Source organism: Lagopus leucura, unplaced genomic scaffold (genome assembly GCF_019238085.1).
Source record: "Lagopus leucura isolate 7727_CA_CO unplaced genomic scaffold, USGS_WTPT01 Super-Scaffold_100001, whole genome shotgun sequence".
Taxonomy (NCBI): domain Eukaryota; kingdom Metazoa; phylum Chordata; class Aves; order Galliformes; family Phasianidae; genus Lagopus; species Lagopus leucura.
Genome location: NW_024962262.1, coordinates 14,856,039 through 14,882,833, shown reverse-complemented (window position 1 = coordinate 14,882,833; position 26,795 = coordinate 14,856,039). Strand labels below are relative to the sequence as shown.

Here is a 26,795-nt window from a genome sequence, read left to right as displayed (position 1 = left end):
CTGGGCAGCCTGGTCTGGTGGTTGGTGACCCTGCACATAGCAGGGGGTTGAAACTAGATGACCATTGTGGTCCTTTTCAACCCAGGCCATTCCATGATTCTATGATTCTCTGATTCTCTGCACAGGAGGGAAAGATAATTTTACAAGGAATAAGAGGATTAAAATTGTACAAGAAGCAAAATAAGAACTGCAAATTGGCATTAATGGAAAAAACACAAAGTTTCTAAATGACTTTGTGGGAAGGGATGAAAGAGAAGCAAATTCTGCCTTAGACTACAGTTTGCAATAGAAAGATCTCAGAAGTAACCAGAATAATAGAATTGTCTAAACAAGAGAGATGAATCCAATTTTCTGTAATATTAGCCCACTCTGTAAGAGAGTGCTTCTGTGGTTCAAAGAGGCTTCCTACTGAGAAGCAGCAAAATAGAGGAGGAGGTCAGAGGAGGAGGTCAGGCAACATTAAAGAGGATGAACAAATAATGCAAAAAAAAAGTAAACAACAAACAAAAACAAAACAGGGGATGTTTCCAATACCATAAAAAAAATCAAGCATGCAAATGGCACGTAAGAATTTAAAAAGCAAAGCCCAAATCTGCGATGAATCTGAAACAACTGAAAGCTTATGGAACAATGAAGGAATTAGCTGCAATCTCTTGTGAGCCACAAACATAACTGAATATCAATTGCCAGTTTTATAAATGCCTATCAATAGTACATAGGAAAGAAAACTTCATTACTGTGGAAGACATCATACATATTTAAGCTAATCGTTCGGAAATGTTTCACTGGAGACTGTTTTGGTTGAAAGCAGTCATTTGTCTACATCTAAACTGTATAAAGGAAATGCTCAAGTTAAATAACTTTTTACAAGCATATTTCAAATATTCATCTGCCATTCAAAAATAATTTCTCATGCAAACACTTAATCCAAGTACAAAGGACAGAATTCAAACCAAGCCATACCTTGCTTTGCAAAATCTCTTACATTTAAAATCTTTAAGATTCAAAACAGAAAATGACAGTTTCTCAAATGAAGCAACTTCAAATATAGGTACACAAGGATAGATCATTCTCAAGTTTTCATTGGTACTTCTGTCTGTCGCAAGCTAATGATTTAATGAACTAAGGAATACTGGAAACTGCATTCCTTGTACCAGTGCCCTGTATGATAACCAGCTCTCTAATAAAGCATCAACAGTGACTCGGTGTGCAATCAAGGAAGATTCCACTCAGTGTTGGCTAGGCTGACACAAGGAGCCACATTTTATACCCTACAAAACAGTTCTCAGACAGATAGAGATAAAACTAAGACAGGTTAGATTTAATAGGTTCACTCAACATGACATCTGCATTTCAAAGCATCTTTACATATCTAAGACTAACACAGTAACTAATTTCATTTGCAGGGAAGATATAAGTCAGTAGCTCATTTCATTGATTATCAAGAGCAAGAATTAAGAGGAATACCTAAGACATAGTGGAGTCCTATTGAGAAAGAAGGCACATTTGGAAAAGATACACCCAAGCTGAGGATTACGGTTGGGAAGACAGTATCCAGGGAATGTGATGGCCTCTAGAAATATGCACAGGTTCTAACAGCTGCCAAAACCAGCTGTTCAGCCAGCTATCTACCTCATTTCTCACCTCCAACAGCTGACTGAAACAGCTCATGAAAGTAAGATAGATTAAAAGCTAGAGCACTACTTGCCCATATCTGTCTCCAACTCTGATCATTAAACTTTACATTTATGACAAGGAATTTGTTTCTGTTTTCTTTAAACATTAGCTGATGTTAAAAGGTGATTCAATCCTCACAAATTAATTAATCAACTCCAAATATATGTCAGGTATACTTTTTCCAACTCAATCTTTCCTTGCTGAAATTAATATTCCTTAACTGTATTCTGTTACATAGTTTTCAGTAGCAAACATAGCTAGACAGACTCTTAATGTCTGGAGAAGGGCAGAATAATAAAGCACATTGCTTTGCAAGACTCCTCTCCTTCACAATTCTTGTGGGATGGCAAAAATAATTTTGTATTCAGTTCTTGCAATGCTACTACTAAAGTACAATTATAAACAGGGGTTCCTCAGTACAACCAGTTGTTTAATATATTTTATAAGATTGTCTGCTTTGTTGCATGCAAACAGAATAAAATTCCTAATAGGATTATACATATCTGCTAACCTAGAGAGACAAGCTTATGAAAGTCATGCTGACAAAGAATATCAAAATAAGAAAAACTAACACAGAAAAGTTTAAATGATAAAGATTTAAAAGTAGACAGTCACTAAGAAAGAAAGTCAACCCTCTTATATAAGAAGAAAAAGCATACATAGCAGAAAGCTTATTAAAAGAAATAGCAAATGAAGAAAGCTAATAGTACAGAATGTAAAGATTCCTACTATGCATAACTGATAGCAAAAAAAAAAGGACAAGATAACAATAAAAGCACATTAAGAACAGAAGTGACTGTTTCTGCTCTGTTAACAGAGTTCACAGAAATTTCTATTTCCATCTAGATCCTGGTTCTTACTGGCAATTTCAATCATGCTGATTTGTGCTGGAAGGGAAACACAGCATGACACAATCAATCCACCTTTTTTGGAAGGTTGTCTGGAATAAATTCTTACCACAGGTGCTGTGCTGGGGTGATGTACAGTGGCTCTGCTGTTCACAAACAAGGAACAGTAGGAAGGGAGTGCAACAACAGACAGCAGCCTTGGTTGCAGCAACCATGAAATAATGGAGGTCAAAATTCTGAGGAGAAGCAATGAAGCCAAGTAACAGAGTACAGATCTCGCATTTCATGGGACCAGAGTGGCTCATTCAGAGAAGTAACAGACAGGATCCCAGAGCAGGAAGTTCTGAAGGCCTGTGAACACTAGCAGGACCTCCTTCAAAAGCAAAAACTCAGGAAAACAAGCTGATAGCCTAGCTAAACTAGGGAGTTCAGGACTAAGCTCCTGTGCAGATTTGGGAAGTGGCAGCAAGGACAGATAACAGTCATTCCCTGACACATAGACATGGTTCAGGACCATTCCCTAACCACTACGTTGAGTATTCCTAAATAGGCAGGTACAAATGACTTTCATTTTTTCAGGACTGAAAGAGCTGGGTGAGATGGTTTAGGCTGCAAATGTTTATTTGCAATATCTCCTACACATTTGAAGAAGAAAGAAAGCTAATACTGTGCTAAAGTTTTAAAAGGATGAATAGAATAACCCAGTACAGTTACAAGCTTGATAAGCTGTTATTAAACACAATCATAAAAACAGAACAGATCTGGTCAAAAACAAACAAGAAAAGGCTAATACAGACTAAAGCCAAAAAACTAATACATTCTTTAAGTATACTTTATCAAATGCATCTTGTGACATGTGATCTGTTTTTATTTTAGTATCTCCTCTAAAAGGTCAGGCGCCAAAGGTATTTTTAAGCATTTAACTACTTTAGCTACAGAATAAACTACTCTCAAACAAACATTTCTATAGTAACGAGTTTTGTGCAGTCTTGAACTCAGGTCTAAGAATTCTATAGAAAACAAGTTTCGCTTTTCACTCTAATGGAATCTATGAGCACTCTAAGGGAATCCATGAACATCTAAGTGCTTTTGAAAGACTGTATTCATACCAGCAATAATGTAACCACCTCACTCACTTAAGATTTTTTATTCTTTTTAAAAACTGAAATAATGATGTAGCATTAGTCAACATCCATTGCTCCCTTGAATTACAACATGCAATACTTACTTTTAGTGCATCTTTGACAGCAGTTCTGCCTTCCTTTCCAAGGAAAACATTATAGGGATAAAGCCGGTCAATAACATGCTGGACTGACATCATAGGAAATGAATCCTAATTCAAATTAAAAATACAGATGAAATAAAATGATTGGTTCATCATTCATCAGGTGTTAAATCCAAAATAGTGCTAAACTTGAAATAAAAAATTTAATGGCAATAAACAAATGACCAACTCATCCAGCAGTTGGTCAGATGTCAAAACAGGCATTTTGAACATGCAATTCATTACAATGAAAGTATCTCAAGCAAGTTAGATAAATTATGCCAAAACAAGCACTTCTTCTCCCGTGCATAAATGGAAGCCACAGGGACTGTCTCAGAATCTTAACATCACTTGAGGTTAGATGAGACAAATTCCACCAGTGGAAACCGTGTTTCACACTATGACAAGAATCTGTACAATAACAGCCTACTATTTCACAGCAATTTCTAATATTTACTTCTAATTCTATTATATTGTACAGGTTTTACTTAACAAATTTCTAGAAAGTTTGGAACAGCTGAACAAAATTTGTTTTGCTTTGAAATGCGTTACCAAGGATGTTTGCACTTCCCAAACAAAACTGTAAACAATGTTTTACACTTCCTTGCTAATTATAAGTAATAATTATTCTGTCAGCTGTTATCTGAACTAGCAATTGTTCCAGTCATTTTGCCACAGCAATAGAGAAAGAAATAGAAGTACTTTTGAGAATAGTTAAGAGACATGCACACAACTTTCTCCATGGTAGAAAAAGTGTTTCAAAAAATCCTAAAATAATGCTCAATTGCTTCACAAAAGACATGCACGTTATTAAGGATTGATCCTGAGTAACTGTTGTTATTAACAATTAGTGGACTGCTACTACTTTTTTTACATGCTCTAATTTAATTTAAATAAAATGGATCAGTTCTCAGTTACAGACTTGGATTAGGCAGAGATCCAACTAAAGAGAAGAGTTGCTCAGAAATGAGATCAGGAGATGCATATTTTATGAAAGGCATAATTCAATTCATACTTATAATCAGTAGTATTATTTATAATGTTCCATATAAAAAAACATCAGTAAAAATAAACAACTTAAGAGCATTGTAGTAAATATGCTGCCTGAAGGATCACAAAGCCCATTACTGCATTTTAAAAGCCCTCTATAAATAAAGATGTAACATATAATTTGCACACATTATCTCAAATTAATAATAATTACAGTGTCATATCCAAAATTAGCCTCTTCAGAACAGCATACTACAAAAAAATTTGGAGAAATGAGTTTTCAAACTAAGAAACACATTTTTGAAACTACATTAATCTATGCAGAAGACAGGGAGACAGTCTTTATGACATATACATTCTACACTGCTATATTGTTTGGGCGTACTGGTGAATGGGAAGCTGGACAGGAGCCTTGCAGGCCAGAAAGCCAACCATATCTCAGGCTGCACCAAAACAAGCATGGCCAGCAGGGTAAGGGAGGTGATTCTGCTCTCCTGCTCCGTGCTGGTAAGACCTCACCTGGCGTACTGCATCCAGATGTGGAGTCCTCAGTACAGGAGAAACATGGAGCAGTTGGAACATGTCCAGAGGAGGGCCACAGAAATTATCCAAGGGATGGAGCACCTTTCCTGCAAGGACAGGCTGAGAGAGCTGGGACTCTTCAGTCTGGAAAGCGCTGCAAGGTGACCTGATAGCAGCCTTTCAATATCTAAAGGGGAGCTCCAGGAAAGAAGGGGACAGACGCTCTAGAAGGGTCTGTGGTGACAGAACAAGGGGAGGTGGCTTCAAGCTCAAAGAAGGTAGATCTAGGTTGGATATAAAAAAACAAAAACAAACCTTCTACATTGAGGGTGGTGAGGCACAGGAAGAGATTGCCCAGAGATGGGCCTGGTGCTCTGTTCCTGGAGACTTTCATGGCAAGGCTGGATCAGGCCCTGGGCAACCTGATCTAGCTGTAGGTGTCCCTGTTCATTGCAGGCGAGTTGAACTAGATGACCTTTAAAGGTCCCTTTTAACCCTAAGGATTCTATGATTCTACGATTGTAAATCAATCCAAAACCAAAAAAATGGTTAAATCAAAGTAGAGGATGATGACCCAGTGTGTGAAGGAGAAATGCTCCAGCTAGAATCAGTGAGAACAGTTGGCTTAGAAAACTGACTGATTAAAACTAATTCTAAAAGAAACAGTTCTGGCCTATCCAAAAAAGACGCTGTCATACAATGGTAACATTTTCACATTCTCTAATGTAAAATAAAACGCTTCCTTCATTCCACGGTTTAGATAATGGCTTACATCTCATTTTCTTTCCATCTCTCTGAAAGCTATCTGGCAGTCATTTAAAAATAATTCTTCATACAGGGCTTAAAGAATAAGAAGTTGTAATTTATTTTAAAACCCATCATGTATTTCTTTCCAAAGCCCTTTATGTGCTCTTTCAGTTCTCTAAACCTGAATCTTAATCACTTCATACTATCTGATGTAATACCACTAATTCAGACCCAAAATTCCATCTCTAAATATCAGGCACAATGACTTTCTAGCTTATAGTTGAAGGGACTGAGCACAACAGTGACACAAATAACTGACACCTTTTAATATGTACAATCCAATAAAACTTATTGTCACTGAGCAATACCACTGGAGAGATGATTGCATGGAAGATACAATGGAGAATTATTCTAGTAGACTTCTCCACTATGGATTGTAGCTGTCAGGAGAACTACTGTACCTTCAAATATGCTCAGCCTGCATCTCCTGATAACTCCCCTAAGTTTATTGTAAATTCACCAGCCATTCCATAGATCCCAAAGATCTAATATGGGATTCATCTCATACCACTTAACAGTCTCTGACATTGCATTTAAGCATATTATTATTTATTGCATTAACAGTCTCTGCACCTGCATTTGAACTTTTTGTTGTTAAAGGAGAGTAGTGTCTTTGTAATGCAGCATTAAAATAGAAAAATCACAACCTACAAAAATGCTTATTTCTCTACACTGATAAATACAAAGAGATCCACGACAACCTCACTGTCATCACATACGCTGTATCTGAAGTCACAAAAGTTGATTAAGCAGAGTAGGAACATTATTTTGAAAACACACAGATACATTCAGCTACTTTAAAAATATTGCATTGTGCCTGTCCTTGCCCTTCCATATTATGCTTGGTTGAAGTACTGTTATTCAAACCATCTTCGGATTTTTAAGTTATTTCTCCAAAATGTTCTTGTTCATCTTCTTCCAGACACATGAAAAATACAGATCTAATTCTAAGAAATTTTAAGCTTGTACAGTTTCACAGCATATGTGTATACACTTACCAAAATCTGAACTGCAGCAGATAAGCTGTCCAAAGGAAAATCTGGAAGTCCCAGTGTAGAGGATTCTTGAGAGCAGAGAGTTGTAGCAAAAGACAGGATCTGAGAAATTCTGCATAGAAAAAAATAAGTACAGAGTTTTACATATGCCATCTATACTTAAAATACTAAAGCCTAAATAGTTAATTACAGTTTAAGATCAGTATAAGATGCTGAAACTCTATCTGAGCAGAAAAAAAATAATGTGTGATTGAAGTTCTAAAGCATTAAGGATTCACTATGAAGGCTGCATATAGAAAGCTGTTTGAGCATACACCCACACATATTAAAAGCTTCTTCAGTTCTGGTCTCCATGTAGAGACACAAGTTATAAAAATAGCAAGGAAACCTGAAATGACACCACATTTCTTCATTAATTTTGATTTTTCTTTTAATTACGAAAAATTACCTCTCTGCAGAAATGTTTGATCCAATTGAATATAATAGCTGAAGATGGTCCTGAAAATAGAACATGATATCATAAAGTAAATTCATTTTTGGGTCATACTGTAGGTCACAGCACATGATGGAGAGACACTTTCTATTTTTTCTGCTAATTTAGACATGAAGAGTCTACTCAGTCCTGAACACAGACTTAATTTTATGAACGGAAGGAAATATTATCAAATCTTTCTTCTAGGGCTATATTGTCTAATGGAAATTATTTTTCTGCTGCCACATTCCTTGACAACTCTAAGCCTGCCTTTCAGGAACTTATTAGAGAGCAGTATGAAAAAATGCCATTTAAGATAAATGTATTGTTCAGGTATTGATTCCAGAGGTGAGCTAAGTAAAACAATGTCAAAATAATAGCTCTACTCAGTACAGATAGTCCAACTCTTCTGTTAAAGTGCTTACCTTAAAAGGCAGATGATAAATATCTCTAGCTTGAAATCTAGAGCGCAGGGGAGGATCCAAAGGGTTACCAGAATATTTAGGTACTGGCAAACCCAATGCTATTACACGAAAATCTTCACTAACCCGAACAATCCTCCATGCATCCAACTCTGATTTCGTATGATCCTAAATTAACCAACATAAAGCAGGAAAAAAAAAGTTACATCACTAAATACTCCTCCAGACTAAGCTGCAGACAGACTAACGACCCTTGTTTGTCTAGCTATAAATATGGTATTGTTCCCATCTTTCATTCAGAAATGCTAAAAAGGATTGATCTATTCTAATTTGCTGATCATAAAAGCAAGGTTTTCCAAAACAAAAGGAGATAGAACATTTGATTATGTACAGCTGTCAGGCAATTTGATTAGAGGCCCCACAGACAGTCATGGTTCAGAACTACATGTTCAGAACCTTGCTTTCAAAAAGAACAGAAAATAAACAGATGACAAAATTCATTTTAACCTGAAGCACTAGAAGTGTGGTACTGTGAGTACTTTTCTTTTTCCTTCTTTTCCCTTCTTCTTGTAAATGTAAAGGAGACCATTATTACTTTAACATTTTCATTTACAAAATATGCTTTATTACAAGCAATACCAAAACAGAGCTATCACTGGACTCCTTCACAAGAACATCTATGTTGTGTATTACAGTTGCTGTCCTGTAAAAGATTCAATGCACACAAAGCAATATACACTGTTAAATCTTCACACATCACAGTTTTGTCTTCCTTGACCTAGTTATACAGTATATGATTATTCACACTGAAGAAGAGAAAATGAACATTAGCTTATATAATGTAGTATCTGCCAAACAACAATATTAGATTTAGTATTATAGCAGGAGATTTATTTAATTCATCAACTATTAACAGTGCACCCGAGGCACTCATTCTGAAGCATTTTATCATTAGAATACTCTTAAAAAAGGAAAAAAGAAAAGAGAAGATGCTTTACTTTGCAACCAAATCTTGTCTGAGTCTGAATTCTCACTTTCAGTTTTTAAATACAATCACAAATTTAAAAGCTTACTTTTCAAATTTGGTAATAATTCTCCCAACAATTGTTTCTTCTGATTAAATACCATAAAAAGATTTTTGGAAAAAGCACAAATCAGAAGATTTCAAACCAGAGATAAGAAACTGAAGAAATATCAATATATTTTCAGAAATTTGCTATGGTACTAACAACATAGGAGGCAAGCTCATTTAATTGGGATCAACTAGAAGGTTTACTGCACATTTCCTTTTTTCATATAGGTCCAAATCATATACTTATCAACAGGCACAATAGACAGAAACATGAGTGAGATCAGACAAGAGACCAACAAGAATGTGAGTGGACACTACAGCACACGAAAGTATGAAACAGAGTACTGGTGGAAACTGAGATTAAATTTACTGAGATTAAATTTACTGAGGTCCCCAAAAGGCCCAAGAGTACCCAACTCAAATGTAAGCAATGGGACTCAAACCTTGAAGAAAATGAAAATGGTTGAAGTAGTAACAGTAGCAGATATGATCCCATTGCCTACCAAAAGTAAACTCACTATCCATTTCTTATCATTTGGATTGGCTCCTCACACATATTTTACTAAATTAAAGGTGAGACAGTACTGAGAAATACTGAGTCACCAATCTTGACCTCTTTGTTTGGCATCCTATTTTAAAAGCCTATCAACAGGACTACTACAATGCTGAAGCACTATCTGAACTTCACGGGGACACTTTCAACTGTAATCTCTTCTCACAAATACATTTTGTTTAACCTCAACAGCTTCCACATTTTACATACAAGCAGCATATAAAGCTGGCATGAGCAACTGTCTTTTTTTTTTAATGGGGGCAGAGGGATATAGATTAAAACAGTGTTTTAATTGAAGTGGAATGTTATGCATCTCAGCTAACTTCCACCCTAAAATTTCAACCTGTATAACACCTCACATACACACTGTGTTCGAATCCAAGCATTTGGCTTCTAACTACTATCCTCTTCATAACAGTATTCAAGCACTACCAAGAACAGGAAAAAAAGAATGGAAAATCCAAATGGTATTTCCCTACCTGCAGAAGTTTGTCATAACGTTCTGCGGACATGAGAAAACGTCCATCTTCAAGTTGCATTTCCCTGTTCTCCAGCAAATTGTTTAACACAGGTAAGACATTGCGCTCAGCCTTCTCCAAACCTTCCAACACAAGGATTCGTCCTTCTGTAGCTGCACGAACTGCACACTTTTCAAAAGTAACAAGCAATATTGGGAGAGAAATAAACATCAAATATCTCATGAAATCCCACTGAAAAAGAATCCACAGATGATTTCCAAAACAGCATTTATTTCAACAATAATCAGTAAGATTGGAACGGGTTGGCCAAGGAGGTTGTGGATGCCCAATCCCTGGAGGGATTCAAGGCCAGGCTGGATGTGGCTCTGGGCAGCCTGGTCTACTGGTTGGCAACCCAACCACACAGCAGCGGGGTTGGAACTAGGTGATCATTGTGGTCCTTTTCAACCCAGGCCACTCTACGATATGATTCTACAAAGAGTGACAACTGATTGTATTAACATGTTCGTAAGTTGGACTTTTATAACTGTTACAGGGACTGAAAAAGAGATAGTAATATAAATAATAACAAAAGGTATTCTAGTCTCTTGTATCAACAAAATAAAAATCTTGATAACATTTCAGTGTATACCCAGTACATGATAATAATCAGCATGTTTTCTTTTTGATGTTGCATAACACTTTTCAGATATGACAATTATGGCATAGCTATTTATACAGAATACACAGTTTAGAAGTGGTTGTACATGTTTACAACCATATTAAAATATTTAGAAACCAAAGGTCAGATATTCCTTGGGATTATTCTGGTTATGCACCAGTGTAATTCCATTACCAGTACAGTGTTTTAGTCTGACCTGAAGAGAACAACAATCTGGTAAAACCAGGTGTGGGAGATAAAAACAAAACAATGCTATCAATAATCAGATTTTATCTATGTGATAAAATAAGAAATGTTTGTAATTATATTCCCAGACTGAACACCGTCTTCTATAAAAACAGAATAAAAGCACAGACTTTCACTTGTGAACACTTTGGAGCATTTGGGGTGGGACTTTATTTCTTTTCTATATTTCTCCTCATTACTTATTCGTGAATTCTTACTGTTTATATGAGCCTAATGTCTATCCAAAACATAAAACTAAGCTCTGTGTTGGTAATTTTGTGCAGCTTCTTCTCAGTCAATGCTGTGGGCTCAGGGAAATTAGCTAAATTCACTTTATTACTATTATTCACAATTACTGCCCAATGAAAGACAAACTGAAATTTAATGCTTTCTTGTCTATTTCCAGATTGAAAAAGCTTAACCAGATAGTAACAGGGAATGTGTAGATGTACCCAATATCAAGAAGCACCAAAGAGTTTTGCTTTCCATTCCGACTGCATTTTAACAATTTTAGACACAAGCACAGTGGCAAAGGGAGTATGATTGAAATCTATTCCCAGCATGTCTCCTATGAACTCCTACAGACAAACATTTCATATGACACTAGATGGAAATCTCTGATGAATACAACAGATGTCAAAGACTGAGACAAAGAGAAAGAAGGAGGAAATGAGAAAGAATAATGAAAAAATATGAAGATAGAAAAGAATAAAATAAGAATTTCACATGGAAAAAAAAATTCAAAAAAGAAAAAAAAGGTACGAAGGACAGCTGGATAAATCTAAACTAGAGACAAAGAACAGCTCAGTGCAACCAAACTGATGCATGGTACAAAGCATATGACAGAATCAGAGATCCATCTGATAACACTAAAGATAACACTAAAGATAACACTAAATGGCACCCTAACTAATTTAGCTGCTTCTTATGCACACCATAGAAGTATACTTCTATACTGCTATCCTATAGTGAAGTAGAAGCATAAACAACAACTATGGGAAAATAAGCCATGATGTAAGATTTTAACATCTTTATTAAAATAGCAATAACTATTTTACCTAAGCTCACAAATCTCAGTACGCATCCGTGTATTAATTTCCCTTCCCTGACATTTTTAGGATCTCATCTCAAAATCAATATCTGAGGAACCCATAATAATCCCATTAACCAAGTGTAGTCCTAAGACTATTTCCCTTGCACTGAATCACTAGTTCCTTCCAAAAGCAATCAGCAAGTGAATTATAGGCTAATTCAAAATATTATGCTTTAACAAGCAATAAAAAATTTCACTCTCTCCATTCCAGAAAATCTGTAAGAAAGGCAAATTTTGTACTAACATTGTTCTCTAGGAAGGTCACTGGTCAAATAAAAAATCTGCTTCAACCTGTTTAAATAGAAAATCTGAGTCTCTAGCAACCAGTCCAATACCTGGCATGAACAAAATGCTATATTCTCCAAATGCACTTTGGAGATACAGCCAGAATACATTTCAACAAACATTTTATTTGCCAGGTTAGTTGGATTCTGCATATTATATGTCTATGAAGACTTTATAACCATATTTTACTAGCCAGAGGAAAATACACATCTTGTTCATATGTCAAAATATTGTCAGTATCCATAGAATCTTGTTGACTCATGTTGAGACATGCACACTATGAATGAAGGCTTGCTGAATTAACAGTCTTCCAGTATTACAAATATCACAACATAACTGAGGCTGGCAGGACCTCTGGGTCCCTCTGCTCCAGCCCCTGCCTCAGCAGGGACACCCAGAGCAGGGTGCCCAGGGCCACGTCCCAGGGCAGCTCTGGGAGGTCCCCAAGGAGGAGATGCCACAGTTCTGGGCAGGCTGTGCCAGTGCTCCGCCACTGCACGGCACAGAAGGGCTCCTGGTGTTCAGAGGGAACCTCCTGTGCTCCAGTTTGTGCCTGTAGCTTCTGACCTGGCACTGGTACCAATAAGCCTCTCTTCTGTACTTGCACAATCTGGTATAGGTTTAGACTATCCAGAAGTATACTGTGAACTTCAAAAAGATGTTCTCTACTGGCAGTACAATCTTGAGAAGTGCCTATTAAAGCACGCAGATTAATTCAGAAGATCACAATTTAAAAAGAAAGCAATTTTTCTGAGCTAGAAAACTGTTCAAAATTTTTATCCAAGGTTGTGTTGCTCAGTACAATATATCAAAATGGATGCTACATATTATAAGAAGTATGTATAGGTAGCCAAAGATGATCAGCTTCAGGAATGTCTGAGTGCTCAACTATGTTTTTTTCAGTTCTTAAGCAAAGAATCCCCATAACAACAATAATAACATCATCATCTGGGTTCTAATTTACTCTGATTGGCTTGTTTTTTTTTTCTTTAAACTGTGCTCCTTGGATATTTTTAAAGCATTTCTGAAATATGGTAAACTATTCTCCAAAGTACAATGAAATATACACACAATTCACCTCACTCTAAGGCTTGCGAGTAGTACTAACATCAGACAGCATAATGTCTGCTCTTAAACAGCTGTGTATCCCTGGCTGAACTGTGATATTTATGCAACCTGTTTGGTAACGAGTAATAAATTTCTGCAATAAGCTTTGCACACTGCGAGGTATCTTCTGAATCATTATTTCAGTCATATCTGTGACGGGTTGTTTTGGAAACTAAAATGCGTAACAAATAAGAGAAAGGCAAGCAAGTTTGCAATCTGTCACTGAAAATCGTTTTTTAAAAGATGTTTCCAAGAAACTCATCTTCATAATTCTATAATGAAAACCCCGAAATAGCTGTGCTGTCTCACTCTCTCACCAGCCTCATTTGTTTAAAGTGTTTAATATAAAATATAATTTGACAGAGGGTGTTATATTATGCAACCTTGATGGTAAACCTGAGATTAAAGGTATTAATTCTTGTTAAAAGGCAGAGAGGGATTTGTTAAATGTTTATCTTCAGGTTTACTTTAACTGTAGCTAGGGACTATTTTGCTCATCAAATGCAGAACCAAGCTCATTGCCTCCCACCTGTGCCCCCACAGATCTGAAAGAATGGTTACCTGGATACCTGCTCCAGGGAATACACGAACTTAAAACAGGCTGAGTTTCTTCCCCAAGAGCAGAAACCCTTAACACATTATTACTCCCATTGCAATAGACTTAGGCAACAAATATGTAGTGTGGATTGCTTACTCTGCTTTCATAATTCACCTACAAAAATATATTTCTTTCTTCAAAGGCATAAACACCTTATTAAGTACACAACACATAAAAGGTATTCACAGCCTTTTGCACAACAGGGCCCCTGCACTTGAGCAGAGCAAAGCACAACAACTGCAGGAACAATAAAACCCCACTCATGAAAAAAGTCACAGAAATAAACTTACACAGCAACAGAAAGAGGGGGCAGAAAATAGCTTGACATAATGCACATGCCTAAGTGCAAACACCAGAGGAAGGACATTTTTATAAAGCTAAGAAAAGTAGTTTGCAAGAGCATGAAAATTTGAACAGTGTTGTCTGAAATGCCACCACTGGAATCTAATTTGGTTTTCTCAGCAGAATGAATAAAATAAAACCAAAACATTCTGGTCACTCTGAAATTTTGCGATTTTGAGCTACATTACAAACCATAAATAGCCTTATTTTTTTCAACTTGTGCATCACTGTGAATATCATGTACAGGCTATGTTTCCAAATGGTAAAAAATGCTCCAAAAAATTGCTTTAATTAATTATTAATTAAAGTGTCTCTTTTTCAGGAGATACCTGGAGACTTTTTTTCTGTTTGGGTGCATTTGTCATGAAGATGAGCACCCTTCACCCTTGCTCTGAGAACTGAATTCCATTCATGACATCTCAAAGACAGCAACAAAAATTACAACATGAAAAAAATAATAGAGCAAGCAGCACAGTGAAGAAGAGAACTAATGAAGTCAGGCTTCCCTGCATCTGCAAACTACATTTCAGATGTCTCTTCCAGAGTAGTAACTTCTTCCCTCCACCCGCTCAATATCCCACACAAACTCATGCACCAGAGTCTTTCCTGCATCTCAAAAACTTTCCAGCAATGACATGTGCAGGCATCTCTTATGCTAAAAAGATCTTCAGAAATCATCTGGTAAAGATAAAACAAAACTTTGGCTGTTTTTGAGTTAACACGATCGTGTGTGCCTGCAAGAGGACAATGGAACTTAAAAACATAAACTCATGCTGCAGCGACTGGGGGGGGGGGACATTGATTTGAGTCCCTGTAGCCCAACCAGACATCAAATGTCACAAAGCTCAGATGAAATTGCTAATTTCTGTATTACTTTCCATGGGGTCAAGTAGAAGCAATTTTTTCAAATATAAATCATTTAAACTAACCAGCAGGTAAAGGAAGAGGATTGGTCAGCAGGTCAGGGGAGGTGACTGTCCCCCTCTACTCTGCTCTTGTGAGGACCCATCTAGAGTACTGCATTCAGGACTGGAGCTCCCAGCACAAGAAAGACATGGAGCTCTTGGGAGCAGGTCCAGAGGAGGGCTAAGAGGATGATCAGAGGGCTGGAGCACCTTTCCTATGAAGACAGGCTAAGGGGTTTGGCTTGTTCAGCTTGGAGCAGAGAAGGCTCATCGTGGCTTTCCAGTATTTAAAGGAGATTATAAACAGGAGGGAAAGCAGCTTTTTACACAGGTAGATAGTGATGGGACACGGGGAAAATGTTCTAAAATAAAAGGGAAATTCAGATTAGATGTCAGGGGAAAGTTATTCACTCAGAGGGTGGTGAGGTGTTGGCACACCTGCTCAGAGGAGCTGTGGGTGCTCCATCCCTGGCAGCAACGAAGGCCAGGTTGGATGGGGCCCTGGGCAGTCCTGCAGGGGGCTGGAACTTGGTGGGCTTTAAGGTCTCTTCCAACCCAAATCATTCTATGATTCTGTAATCACATAAAAATAAAGGGCAGAGATGCAGAATGGAGTATGCAGTGAGGTTTTCCTCCTCACTTTACTAGGGAAGAAGGAGGATATTGACCAAAACTTGCAATTTTCTCAGGTTATACTTTTAAGAAGATGTAACTCAAATAATCAGACCATCACATTTTCTGTAATACTTGTATGGAAATAGAAAGAAATTACCTAAAAATTTAGAGGGAGTCTAAAGATAGATGTACAGACACGCTGAGATCAATGAAGCACATAAGGCTGTCACCAACTGGGATAATCTACTTTACTAGAATTTAAAAATATCTGCCAGTCAGGCAGCATGTCTATATAGCTACCAAACAATAACATTTAATATATTTGTTCAATTTTTACAATGCTCAAGTCCTTTCCTATTGATTTCCCTTGAGAGGTCAGCAGAGGAAAGCAGCTGCGGAATACTGGAGTGAATGATTAGTTAATGAATCAAAGTGATAACATATTACCTCTCAAATAAAAATAGTCAAATATTTGTAGTAATTTGAAGGGCTAATAAAAATAATGTTCAAACAATGTCAAAGCAGCAATGCCAAACTTATTAAAAAACTTAGTATTATCTTTCAGTATTTGTAAGATGTTGCTCATTCTTTTCAGGAACATTCAATGAAAAATAAATGCTTTCAAATGCACAATGCCATTTAAAGATGAGGTTTAAAACTACTATTCATCAGTTAAATACTACTATTCATTTGAGAGTGTCTATTCTATTTTTTTTATAACTATTTTTGTAGATAAACTATATTTTTGAACTTTACAAGTTAGGCCACAACAAAATAAGTTACATCACTTTCAAGCTTGATGTCAGGTTTTATTAAAAGCAATAAATTAGTAATTATTTTGGTTAATTAATTTTTTTTTTAAAGCATGAGAGAAAGCAAATGTTTAAACCCTTTTATTCCTCTGTAATGGAGGGGAGTATACCTTCATACTTCAGCCCACCTCCCTTGCTGAGACAATCAAATGTTTTCTGGATGTGTTTCATAGCTAATTTTCTCCACCAATGCTAGAAAATCAAAAGGCAGATTGCATTTGTTTTGGGTAATACTGTAAGCAAAAGGAAAGGGAGACACAATTCACAGTATATGATGGCACTGTCAGATGGGATATTCAGTAACCAAAAAGACTTCAGATGTCTGAAACAGTGTTCATAGAACGCCTTTGGCTGGGAGGGAACTTAAGGATCATCTAGTTCCAATCCCCCTGCCACGGGCAGGGTTGCCACCCACTGGATCAGGTGAAATCAGTTTAATTTTAATCTATAAGAAATTGTAAATTTGTAGTTGTAGTACTCCTCTCATTACATCACAGCCACTCATCTCATATGTCTTCTACATCAAATCAGGATACCAGACTCTTAACAAGCCCAGTTAAACAATGACAACTTTAGGAACATAAAGCAGTGTTGCAAAGGATTAAAATAAAAAGAGTTAAGAGAGATTATACAGAGGTCTTTATCATGCTTTTTTTTTTTTTTTTTCTTAATAGACAAGAAATACTGTGTTGATGTCAGTGAAGATTAACTTCAACCAAATACTACTGCTTTCTACCTATTTCCACATAGCATTCTTCTTTCTGTGCAATGTTAGGCAGAACCAGAAAATTAATAGTTCACTTTTGTACTTCTGGACTGCATACCTCTGCTTTCTACAGACTTTCTTACCTAGCTGCCTATACCAAATAGACAGGTACTGCAGTGTGGAACAGTCATTAAAATACATCACACTGTTTTGATGATGCCTTTATTGTGGCTAACTTACTAGTTCATCAAAAACTCACTGTGACCCCCAACATAGTAATAATAAATCACAGAACTACACAGTTTGCATTCACTGTATACTTTTTTTAACAGCTGAATTATTCTTGCTCACCTATTTGCTAGTTTATAACAAGTTTTTGTGGTATATATGTACTTATTTATATATGTATACACATACACAGGCTTAAATATGAGCATTTTATTCAATTAATCTCACATCTTCACTTTAAAAAAAAAACAACTTCCTAATCTCTTTTGAATAAAAGAAAATAAATGTAATTCTATGTAGTGCTATGCTGCTTGGGGGTTTTGTGTCACATCTGTTTTACAGACAGGACGGTTTAAGCTGTCATTTCATCACTCTTCAAGTTCAACTGGTTACTACACGAAGTCATTCAAACCAGAGCAAGTCATTTTTTTTGTTACCTTGACAAACAATTTGAAATTTTATCACTGTACAATCTGTATATTCCTAACTCCATCATCAAAGATATTCTCTTAAAATAAGCATGCTCACATGGAGCTTTGAAACTGTTGGAGAGTGGCCGGAGGAGGGCCACAAAGACGATTAGAGGGATAGAGTACCTCCCCTATGAAGACAAGCTGAGAGAGCTGGGCTTGTTCAGGTTGGAGAAAAGACCTCATTGCAGCCTTCCAGTACCTAAGGGGAGCCTATAAACAGGAGAGGAGCCAACTCTTTACAAGGGTAGATAACAGCAGGACAAGGGGAAATGGTTTTAAGTTGAAGGAGGGAAGTTACAGGCTGGATATCAGGGGGAAGTTCTTTACTGATTATTTATGATTGGTGAGGTGCTGGAACAGGCTGCCCGGAGAGGTTGCAAATGCCCCATTTCTAGATGGGGCCCTGGGCAGCCTGGCCTAGTATTAAATGTGGGGGTTGGCAGCCCTGCCTGTGGCGGGGGGGATGAAACTTGATGATCCTTGAGGTCCCTTCCAACCCAAGCCATTCTATGTTTCTATGATTCACACAATTCAAAGATACACTAACTTTCTGCATACACAGCAATAGCTATGATTTACATACTCATCCACCCACAGCTTAATTAGCAAACGTTCAAAAGTTATATTTGTAGTTTCTCAGCATACACCCATATAATATTGCTCTATTTATTCCATCTTCAGTTTGATTATGCTTAAGGGGAAAGATTGTTCGCATAGTCAGGAGTTCAGTGTTTGGGAAGTGTTTCAATTTAATACTAAACCTGGAAGATGCAGAGGTAACAAAACCAGGTGCTCTAGGGAACATAGGAGTGATACACTTCTTCAGCAGAAATTAGCTTAGGTGCTCTCCCAGTTGTACACACTACAAAATTTTAATGTAGGATTTCCTTAGATGTAACAATTAAAAAGCATAGGAGGCTGTAGAAATAAAAATTTAGATCAGAGGCATGCACATGATTTAAAGAAAAATTGCATCAGAAATGGCAAAAGGGTCAAAAATATTACATCTAACTACATAATTTTTGAAAACAGGATTTTGAAAACATTTTGAAACTGAAATAAGAATGTCAATATTGGTTCAATTAAGTGGCTCAGGTACAAAGATTTAAAGAAACAGAAAGATGCTGCAAGATTGGCTCTTCAATCAATAACAGCTGAATTTTCCATTTAAATATCTATGTAATAAGAAGTAAATCTAACTAGCCACTTGATGCATAACTTAATTAACCCATGCAATAAGTTACAGAACAAGATCCAAGAGGTTACTTAATTGTTTCAGTAATTTCAGTGACGACACTTCTGAAACTTCTGTCAATTAACAGCTGAAAACCAAAGTTAATGGCTCAAGGTAAAGTCAAGAAGACAAGTTCCTGCTGCCAGTACTTGAATGAAAACAAATAATTCACCATAGCGCCTTTTTTTTACACAATTGTAACTGGGAATTTATTTGATAATTCAAGGTTTGCCTTCATATTAATGGTTCCTAGTCATTCATTTTGTTTTCCCCATTCCTGATTTTAAAATGTTTCAATTTTTTTCCTCATCAGATCTCTCTTCTTACTTTATAACTCTATGTCTCCTCCCATGTGATTCACTCTAGCATTAAGAAATGAGAATTGGTTAAGACACATGCTGACCTTTCAATGACATGACAACGCAGAACTTCACTCAATGCCTACCAGTTACTTTTTCCCAGGTCTATATAAAATAACTATCTGCCATCATACTCAGCAACTTCTTGTTAAAATAAATCAGATGCTTTGAAGTATCTGAGATATTGAGATATCCACTTACAGTATTTATTTTGTCATTATTAAATGTAGAGCTATAAGCAGCTATAATACATTAACAATCACTCAGAGACAATTTTGCAAACCTGACGACAGATTACATGAAATTTATTTCTGCTAACAAGATGCCAGTTGCCATCACAGTATACTATCATTCAAGGTGTTAGATAAGTACATTATTATACTGTGACTTGCAAAGAGCCTTCTAGACAACTGACAGGTAAGTTTTATTTGACCCACAGAATTCACCCATTGGATGTTCTGGAAAAGAAGACTTCTGAGCTTTGCTGTCTTCTATATAGTGTCATGAACAGCAAGCATAAGGTTCCACAGGAAAGGAAATAGTGTATAAATCCGAAAAGTATAGATTATATCTTCAGTTTCTCATACAAGTTCATCTTTTCTTTAGCTCATCCATGGCAATGGAAGCCATTGTGTCAAGCTCTACCAGAAATATTTTCTTACGGCTACCTACTGTTGCCTTCTCTGTCTTGAAACAGTTCATAGACTGAGGTTTAAAGAAGACTAGAATCTAGCTTTTGCAATGTTTTGCACTGAAAACATTAGAATTATTGAGCAACCTAATTCAAACTTCTGCGTAACCTGTATAACTTCATTCTTTCTATTACCAAATATAACCAGATCTCAGATGGTTCTAAATGTAGCTATCTATCATCCTTTAAGTGTCTATAATTAAAATACAGGGCAAGAAAACTTTGGGTAGAACATCACTATCTAATAGGTTCATCTTTCATGTTTTCAGTACACATCTAAATACAGTTATTTGTTTTATCATCTTTCCCACAAAACTTAAGCATATGTAGTCAACTTGAGTATGATTCACTTGAATATCTTGCTAAAGGAAAACCCGGGTCTGAAATACTGCTATGTTGGACTCTGGTTAAAGCCTTTCAACTGAAAATTTCCAACAGATGGAAGAAGATAGGTAATCTTAGACCTTTACTTTAGAAAGGTAATCTTCACAGAATACTCTTACTGAAGCAAGATCACTCAAAATAGCTTGTGCAAAGTAAAACAAGCTGCTTCGTATTTATACTGGGATCACAGTCTTCACACAAATACAATTAACAGATTATTCTCACATCTTGCTGAGATTCATACAGCCCCCAATACTTGGGTTTTATAAATGTTAATTAACTAATGCTTCTACACTGAGAGAGAATTTCTCTTTACTCTGCAGTAAGCGCAAGGATAAGACTGTCTATAACAACAGTTAGCAATGGAGCTCATGAGTTAATAAGTGAGCTCTATAGTCTGCACAAATGCTTTCATCCTCTGGTAAGCAAGAAGTCATTTACAGCCCTAATCCACATAGGATTTATCCTTTAAATTATCTCATCTTGTACAACTCTCATATTTATGGATAACCAGTAAATAATTTCAAATCTGAGAATCTATCACCATCATTTACCATGATTTCAAGAAAATTTATTTTGAAGGTTGGTAGTGCTGAAAAAGAGATTAATTGTATTTCTTCTTTTCTTATTTTAAAAATAGTAAATTATTTCTTTAATGTAGAGAATAAAACATTTAGGCTTTCTTTCCTCTCCTATTCCCTTTCTACTTTCCACCCACAAATTACTCATAGGATGGTGCTATCATTAACCTCTATCATACTAACAACTGAAAACTGCTTTAGATAAAACATTTAAATTCATACTACATCAGAGAAACTGACCCACTCTATTTATTTAGGCATCTAACTTGTATATAAATCAAAACAGACATTCTAAACAAAGTGTGTATTTTACCTGTAGACATGTCCTTGATATCTTGCAAATAAATTTTTCCTAACCTAAGTCACTCTACAGTTTTACTTAATGTGTTGGGAAATACTGATGACAGGAGTGTTTAGATCATTATTTTAATTCTGATCAGAAGTGATCTTCTGAACCAAATCTCCCAGTTGTCTCCATTTACTGTGCTTGGGTTTAAATACACAGAGCAGTACTAACATAAATGAACTAGACTCTTTTTCAGTGACATTAGATCAAAGGACTCATTTCGAAAATACATCTAACGTGCTACAGTGGTTAGGGAAGAGCAATGTCTAGAGAAGTGCTTGTGAAACTACAGTCTACCTGCACTGAATGAATTTCACTTCTCATCATTATACTAAACATAATAAATTGTCTCCCTAATAGAGTCCAAATAAAAGGTTAAAACCCTATGGTACTTGTAATAGAGGGAGCAATCTTGGATTTGGGAAAAAACAACATTTTCAGTAACAACAAAATCAGGAGTGCTTTACGAAATCTTCTAACCATCAGAAACATACCAGTCATTCTGTATGCCACATACTGAGTTTTCATCATTTAAACCATGATTGTCTTCAAAGCAGTTGTAAACAGGAATGAGGTGGTGTGTGACTGTAACTTGCCTGATCAAGATAAAAAGCACTGCCATCTCGGATCTCTCGTCGCTGTTTGAGGTCTGTCTCAGTGGTGTCCCTTGATAGAGCAATATATTCAACCTCTCTCTTTGTCAGTTCCTGTGGACAACAAACTGAGGTTATTACAAAAATAAAACCACAACTCCAGTAAGTGAACTTCTAACAATAAGTCCAATGGTATAATTGTACAAAAGAGCTCCAGACAAAGCACAGTGATCTGAAATAACTTTCAGATCTAATATATCTTATTTTTAAAACGTTTACAGTGTGTTCTGCCTCAAACAAAATGGTTTGAATTTCTGCTCAATAAAGTTTTATTTTCCCCGAATCTATTCTAAAAACATAATAACCAGCAATATAGATGTTCAACTGAGCATCCATAAAGTCTTCTTTATGGCTAATTTTCTGGTTTTGGACACCAAGAAACAATCAACATCCACAAATCATGGATAGAAATCCAACTTTTCCATAAATTATTTGAAAGCTTCAATTCTGTCACTGCTCAGTAACACAGTGTGACACAGCTGTGATTATTACCTGCACATACTTTGTGAATATACTGATGAACTATATTTTTCTCACCACTTCTGCCCTTAATAACACAAGTTGCAGTTTACTTCTGTAAAATTATATACTACTTCAAAAAGAAAAATCTTTAGGTTTTTTTTTTTTTTTTAATTAAAAAAAAAAAATCAGGAGTTCTACTTAGAAATTTCCATCTTAAAGCAAAAAAAGAAAACCAAAACAAAAAATAAATGTACTTATACCTGATGCTACTTCTTTATCTGAGATATTACGCATTCTGCTAGGAAACAGATTGATGCTGAACTACCCCTAGCCCTTATCACTCATGGAAAGTTATGAGATCTCTCTTTAGAGACTTTAGATGTTTGGCAAAATAAAAAATTAATAAATGAAAAAAAGTTATTAAAAAAAAAAAAAAAACACCGAGATGTATTTCTTCTACATCTTTTCTGTATCTAGCTAGCTTAAAAAGCCACTTGTTTCTCTATGATGCATGTAGGTATAATCTTGTTTTAGTATGACTAATAGGAAAAAGAAAAAAAGGAAGAATACAGGAGAGTTTTCTTTAATAATTGTGTAGTAGCAACAGCAGACAGAAGTTCTCCAGGAGACACTGTTTCAATAAAGGGACCCCAGCAGGTAGCACCACACATGCAAAGATCAGTCCTCACACAATTGTCCTATACAGCATTGAAACAATAAGCAGCAATCTTTCTAATAAAGCTCAGGTGTATACACACTGGTGTAAACAAGGATACAGCCTATGTCCCATGCCTTGCTATCAGGTGTCTCCTCTTTTTAGGTTATACCAAACTCTCCTCATCTCTTCTAAGGAATGCACTGAGCTATCAAGTAGCATATCTGGTCTATTAGAGCATGAAATCTTTTTTCTCCTTTCCAAAATTCAAAATCATACAGCTTTCCTCTGAGAGCTTTACCTCTGAGAGCCAGTCTTTGAATTCCCTTCTTTTGATTTGAAAAGAAATGGCTGATCTTCATGACAATTGTTATACACCTCCATTCGCGATCCTTCTGCACAACCAGATCTTGGGTAGAATCCATGGCAGACAAAACCCTATGCACATTTTCTTTTGGAGCAGCCACCCATCCCCCATCCTGATCATTTAAAAACACAAATGCCTTTAATGTAAAATCTTGCACACAGTGCTGCCATGGTTCATGCAGATGGATGTAGGCAAGTTCTTCCCACATTCTAAGTGTGGATCACACGCACATCTCCACTTTCTGATCACTCATGATAACTGTTCCCAAACGTTATTTAGAACACTTCTTTCCCAAATCCTTTACTTCATATCTTTTTCTATAAAAAGAAGCAAAAACGATTTGTTGTCTGTAACAGTAGGCAGATATCTTAATCTTCCAACATACATAATGCCTAGAACAAACTGTTTCTCCATTTGTGATAGCATATGGTAACATAGTCTTCCAACTTTCTTTTTCCCTGGAGTTTAGGCAGAAGAACGTATTAAAATGCCTGCACTCTTTATTCATCTAAAACAAACTGAAGTCTGGAAAGAACCTTTATGGAAAAACTTATTTACCTCCTCAAGTTGCTTGCTGTGAAACTTCACAGTAATACTTTCCTCAGTTTGGCTAGTAGAGGAATATCTAACTGATGGCTAACTAATGTCTCTTTCTCCAAGAACTTAAATCAACATACATACCAGATACTGCATGGCAATAGACCGTCGCAAGGGCCCAGGAGGTCCAATAAGAAAGACATCTTGGCCGAGAAGATCTTTCTGCATTATCCATCTTAAATGCTGTACTACAGACTGGGCCAAAGAATCTGTCACTTTGAAAGAAAAATAAAGACAAGAACACAGTAAGTCTGAAAAGTGTTAGAGATAGCTGGTCATCCATGCATTTTTTTGTTCTTTTCTCAAAAACTAAAACAAAGACATAAAGATATGTTATCCTAAAGCCAGGTAACAGAAATGCAGAGAATTCTACACAATTTCTCTTAGGCTACTGACTTTATACAATAGTTTATATCTTACCCACTGCCTTTCCCTCTTTGAAAGTTGCTATTTTAAAACAAGTAAAACAAAACAAAAACAGAAAAAAGTTGATGATCTTAATTTCACACTGAGCTCATTAATGAAAAGACTTCTTAGCATCAGTTTGATATGGGAAAGAGAAGTTAATTATCATTTGTAAAAGACAGCCTACATCCCAATTCTTCTGTAAATCATGAACTTTAAATAAATAAATACTCTGCTTGTATCGCCATAAGTAGATTCATTTTCAGAATATATTTTATTTGGTACTTTCTTAAAAGCCAACTACAGTCCTGCTTACGTTTTCACACAGTAGCACGCACCAACTATCACAGAAAAGCAAGACTCATAGTAACACTACATGACTTATCAATACCATGTAGCTTCCAAAATCATAATGAAAACCAAATCAAAGCAGATCCACATATCCCTGTAAAGAATGCCATTGATTGTATTTAATATTTACCACATTCATTCAACTGCTGGCAGTACTGGAGAGCATCGTGTGCTCTGAGAGGAGGGCACCGTTCCTGCTGCCATACGTCACCCACACCCCATACCTTCATGTGGCCCTCAGCACAGCACAGCCCTTCCTCAGAAATGGGCAAAAAGCATTAAATAGCACATGAGGAGAGCAAGAGCACAAGCAAGTCAGGAGGGAGGTTTATTTATGCATGTGTGTATATGGTTGCTTTCAGAATAATGTGACAAGACCAATGATAGGGTTTGAAGCAAGGGCCTCGAAGGAGGTGCCTGCAATGCTGGAGATGCATCCAAAGTGTAGTAAGAAAGGAGTGTAAGAAGACAAAATCCTCACATTATTAGTTGTTTATTTACCTTTTTTTTTTTAGCATGTTTACTGGACTCAATTAGAAACCAAAATTTTAAGAAACAAGTTCTGTTTCTACTTTAGCTTTCCTGAGGCTGAAATAAGGAGAGTTCAAGGAAAGCAAGCAGTAATATCCCTCAATTCTCAGGGCTTCCAATTTGCCTTTGTATCTTTGTGTATCAGAAAGACAATTCCTTTTTGTAAAACAATAGAAACAGCAGAAAATGATCCCGCGAGATTCCAGTAAGATGGTATAAGGGTGGCTAAGGAAAACTTAATTAAAATTTTAAGTGAAGACTTAGATCTATCACTAAAGAAAACAATCAGAAATCTCCCATTTCCAGTGAAATCTGCTATAACCTCACCACCAATATGAGCAAGAGTAACATGCACACATAATCATAGAATGGCCTGGGTTGAAAACTCCCCAGGGTTCGACCCCCCAGGCTGCCCACAGCCACATCCAGCCTGGCCTTGAATGCCTCCAGGGATGGAGCATCCACAACCTCCCCAGGCAGTCTGTTGCGGTGTTTCACAACCCTGTGTGTGAAAAGCTTCCTCCTAAAGCAAGCAGCCTGCAGCACCCAGTATTCCCAGGAGGTCTCTCATCCAAGTATCCATGTACTAACCAGGCCCAACCCTGCTTAGTTTCTGAGATCAGATGAGCTTGGGCATTCCCAGAGTGGTGTGGTCGTGAATAAAACAAGTAACCTTTGTGTTAGGATCATCAGATTAACTGTAAACAAACATCTCAGGGTTTGGTTCTGTTTTTAAACAGCTGTCATTAATGTTCCTGGGATTACTGCATATACTGCTCTCTCAAGTGTTGGTGTGGTAAGATTATATGAATGAAGGCATACATACTGTTTTTATCCAAAAGCAATGCACATCACACGTACCACACACCACAGGCAAATGCAAATTGGTCCTTCACAGAGAACGTATTCATTTCTATGAGACTTTCAAGAGAAAACAAAATTCACATTAGATATAATTCTCGTGAAATAAGGGCTAATGAAGCACACCAGACCCTAGCTGTCCAAATTCTGCTGCTTTAAAAGTATGC

The 26,795-nt window shown here is 36.5% G+C and overlaps 1 protein-coding gene across 1 annotated transcript in view; it reads right to left on the bottom strand.

Moving 5' to 3' along the window:
• The window catches only part of VWA8 (von Willebrand factor A domain containing 8), a 180,512-nt gene that overhangs the window by 133,964 nt on the left and 19,753 nt on the right, over positions 1-26,795 (bottom strand). Inside the window, exons 3-9 of the mRNA XM_042866426.1 lie at positions 24,565-24,695; positions 22,343-22,453; positions 10,102-10,269; positions 8,001-8,165; positions 7,552-7,601; positions 7,107-7,215; positions 3,754-3,858 (exon numbers count right to left, since the gene is read on the bottom strand). Coding sequence (XP_042722360.1) covers positions 3,754-3,858; positions 7,107-7,215; positions 7,552-7,601; positions 8,001-8,165; positions 10,102-10,269; positions 22,343-22,453; positions 24,565-24,695 — 839 coding nt within the window. The remainder of the gene's footprint in view (positions 1-3,753; positions 3,859-7,106; positions 7,216-7,551; positions 7,602-8,000; positions 8,166-10,101; positions 10,270-22,342; positions 22,454-24,564; positions 24,696-26,795) is intronic.